The sequence below is a fragment of the Austrofundulus limnaeus genome, unplaced genomic scaffold, assembly GCF_001266775.1.
Source record: "Austrofundulus limnaeus strain Quisiro unplaced genomic scaffold, Austrofundulus_limnaeus-1.0 Scaffold3211, whole genome shotgun sequence".
NCBI lineage: Eukaryota > Metazoa > Chordata > Actinopteri > Cyprinodontiformes > Rivulidae > Austrofundulus > Austrofundulus limnaeus.
Genome location: NW_013955613.1, coordinates 7,417 through 9,099, shown reverse-complemented (window position 1 = coordinate 9,099; position 1,683 = coordinate 7,417). Strand labels below are relative to the sequence as shown.

General features: G+C 43.1%; 1 protein-coding gene across 1 annotated transcript in view; it reads right to left on the bottom strand.

Annotated features, from left to right (window-relative positions):
* Window positions 1–815: 815 nt before the first annotated feature.
* LOC106511782 (atrial natriuretic peptide-converting enzyme) overlaps window positions 816–1,683 on the bottom strand; it is a gene marked incomplete at its 3' end in the record, with an annotated part of 3,804 nt that continues 2,936 nt past the window's right edge. Inside the window, 2 exon segments of the mRNA XM_014000519.1 lie at window positions 816–920; window positions 1,486–1,597. Coding sequence (XP_013855973.1) covers window positions 816–920; window positions 1,486–1,562 — 182 coding nt within the window.

Here is a 1,683-nt window from a genome sequence, read left to right as displayed (position 1 = left end):
CTGTTACCTGTTGTTTATTGTTTACTGTTACCTGCTGTTTATTGTTTACTGTTACCTGTTGTTTATTGTTTTTGTTACCTGTTGTTTATTGTTCTGGTTACCTGTTGTTTATTGTTTACTGTTACCTGTTGTTTATTGTTCTGGTTACCTGTTCTTTATTGTTTACTGTTACCTGTTGTTTATTGTTTTGGTTACCTGTTGTTTATTGTTTTGGTTACCTGCTGTTTATTGTTTACTGTCACCTGTTGTTTGTTTTGGTTACCTGCTGTTTGTGCCGTGGGCCTGGACACACTCGGGCAGAGCCAGCGAGCAGCCGAACATCATGATGTGTCTGTAGCAGGACAGTCTGCTGAGGTAGTTGAAGAACCTGTGACACAAACGTCAGAGTTCAGAACCAGAACTTCTGCACCGACCCAGNGTTGTTTATTGTTTACTGTTACCTGTTGTTTATTGTTTTGGTTACCTGTTGTTTATTGTTTACTGTTACCTAATGTTTATTGTTTTGGTTACCTGTTGTTTATTGTTTACTGTTACCTGTTGTTTATTGTTTACTGTTACCTGTTGTTTATTGTTTACTGTTACCTGTTGTTTATTGTTTTGGTTACCTGTTGTTTATTGTTTACTGTTACCTGTTGTTTATTGTTTACTGTTACCTGTTGTTTATTGTTTTGTTACCTGTTGTTTATTGTTTACTGTTACCTGTTGTTTATTGTTTACTGTTACCTGCTGTTTATTGTTTACTGTTACCTGTTGTTTATTGTTTACTGTTACCTGTTGTTTATTGTTTACTGTCACCTGTTGTTTGTTTTGTTTACCTGCTGTTTGTGCCGTGGGCCTGGACACACTCGGGCAGAGCCAGCGAGCAGCCGAACATCATGATGTGTCTGTAGCAGGACAGTCTGCTGAGGTAGTTGAAGAACCTGTGACACAAACGTCAGAGTTCAGAACCAGAACTTCTGCACCGACCCAGTTGTTCAGGTCAGGGTTAACCCTAACACTAACATCAACAGATGTATAAAAGAACAAACTAAAAACAGCTTTTAACTTCATCTAACTTTACTTTATAAAGAAGAGAAAACCCACAGCTGCACAGGTGGAACATGTGACCTTGTTGCTGTGAGGTGATGCTCTAACCACTGCACCACCGTGCTGTCTCATTGTAACACAGCTGTGTAAAACCAGCTCTGACAGACTGGGATCTGTCATCCTGAGCAGCACGGTGGTGACAGTGGGAAGAAACAACTCCTTTTAACAGGAAGAAACTAACCAGAACCAAAACCAGGGTCAGAACCAGAACCAGGGTCAGAACCAGGGTCAGGACAGACAGCCATCTGACTCGACTGAAGGGGTCAGAGAGGACAGGACACCCTAAGACCTCCTGATGGACCCCGTACCATGACAGAAACCCAAATACCTTCTGGAGACTGGTCTCCAGGTCTGGACCTTTGGCCTTGTTGGACCCAGTTGGACTCTGGGTGCAGTTACCTTAGCAACATGTCAACCTCAGAACTCTTCACCACGGCAACGGAGGAGGACAGCCACGTGTGGTTGTAGGGCAGCATGTGACACTGAGGGTCCACGATCAGCTGACAGCTGCCTGAAAAAGACAGAGGACAGAGGTTCTGACAGGTTCTGACAGAGGTTCTGACAGGTTCTGACAGAGGTTCTGACAGGTTCTGACAG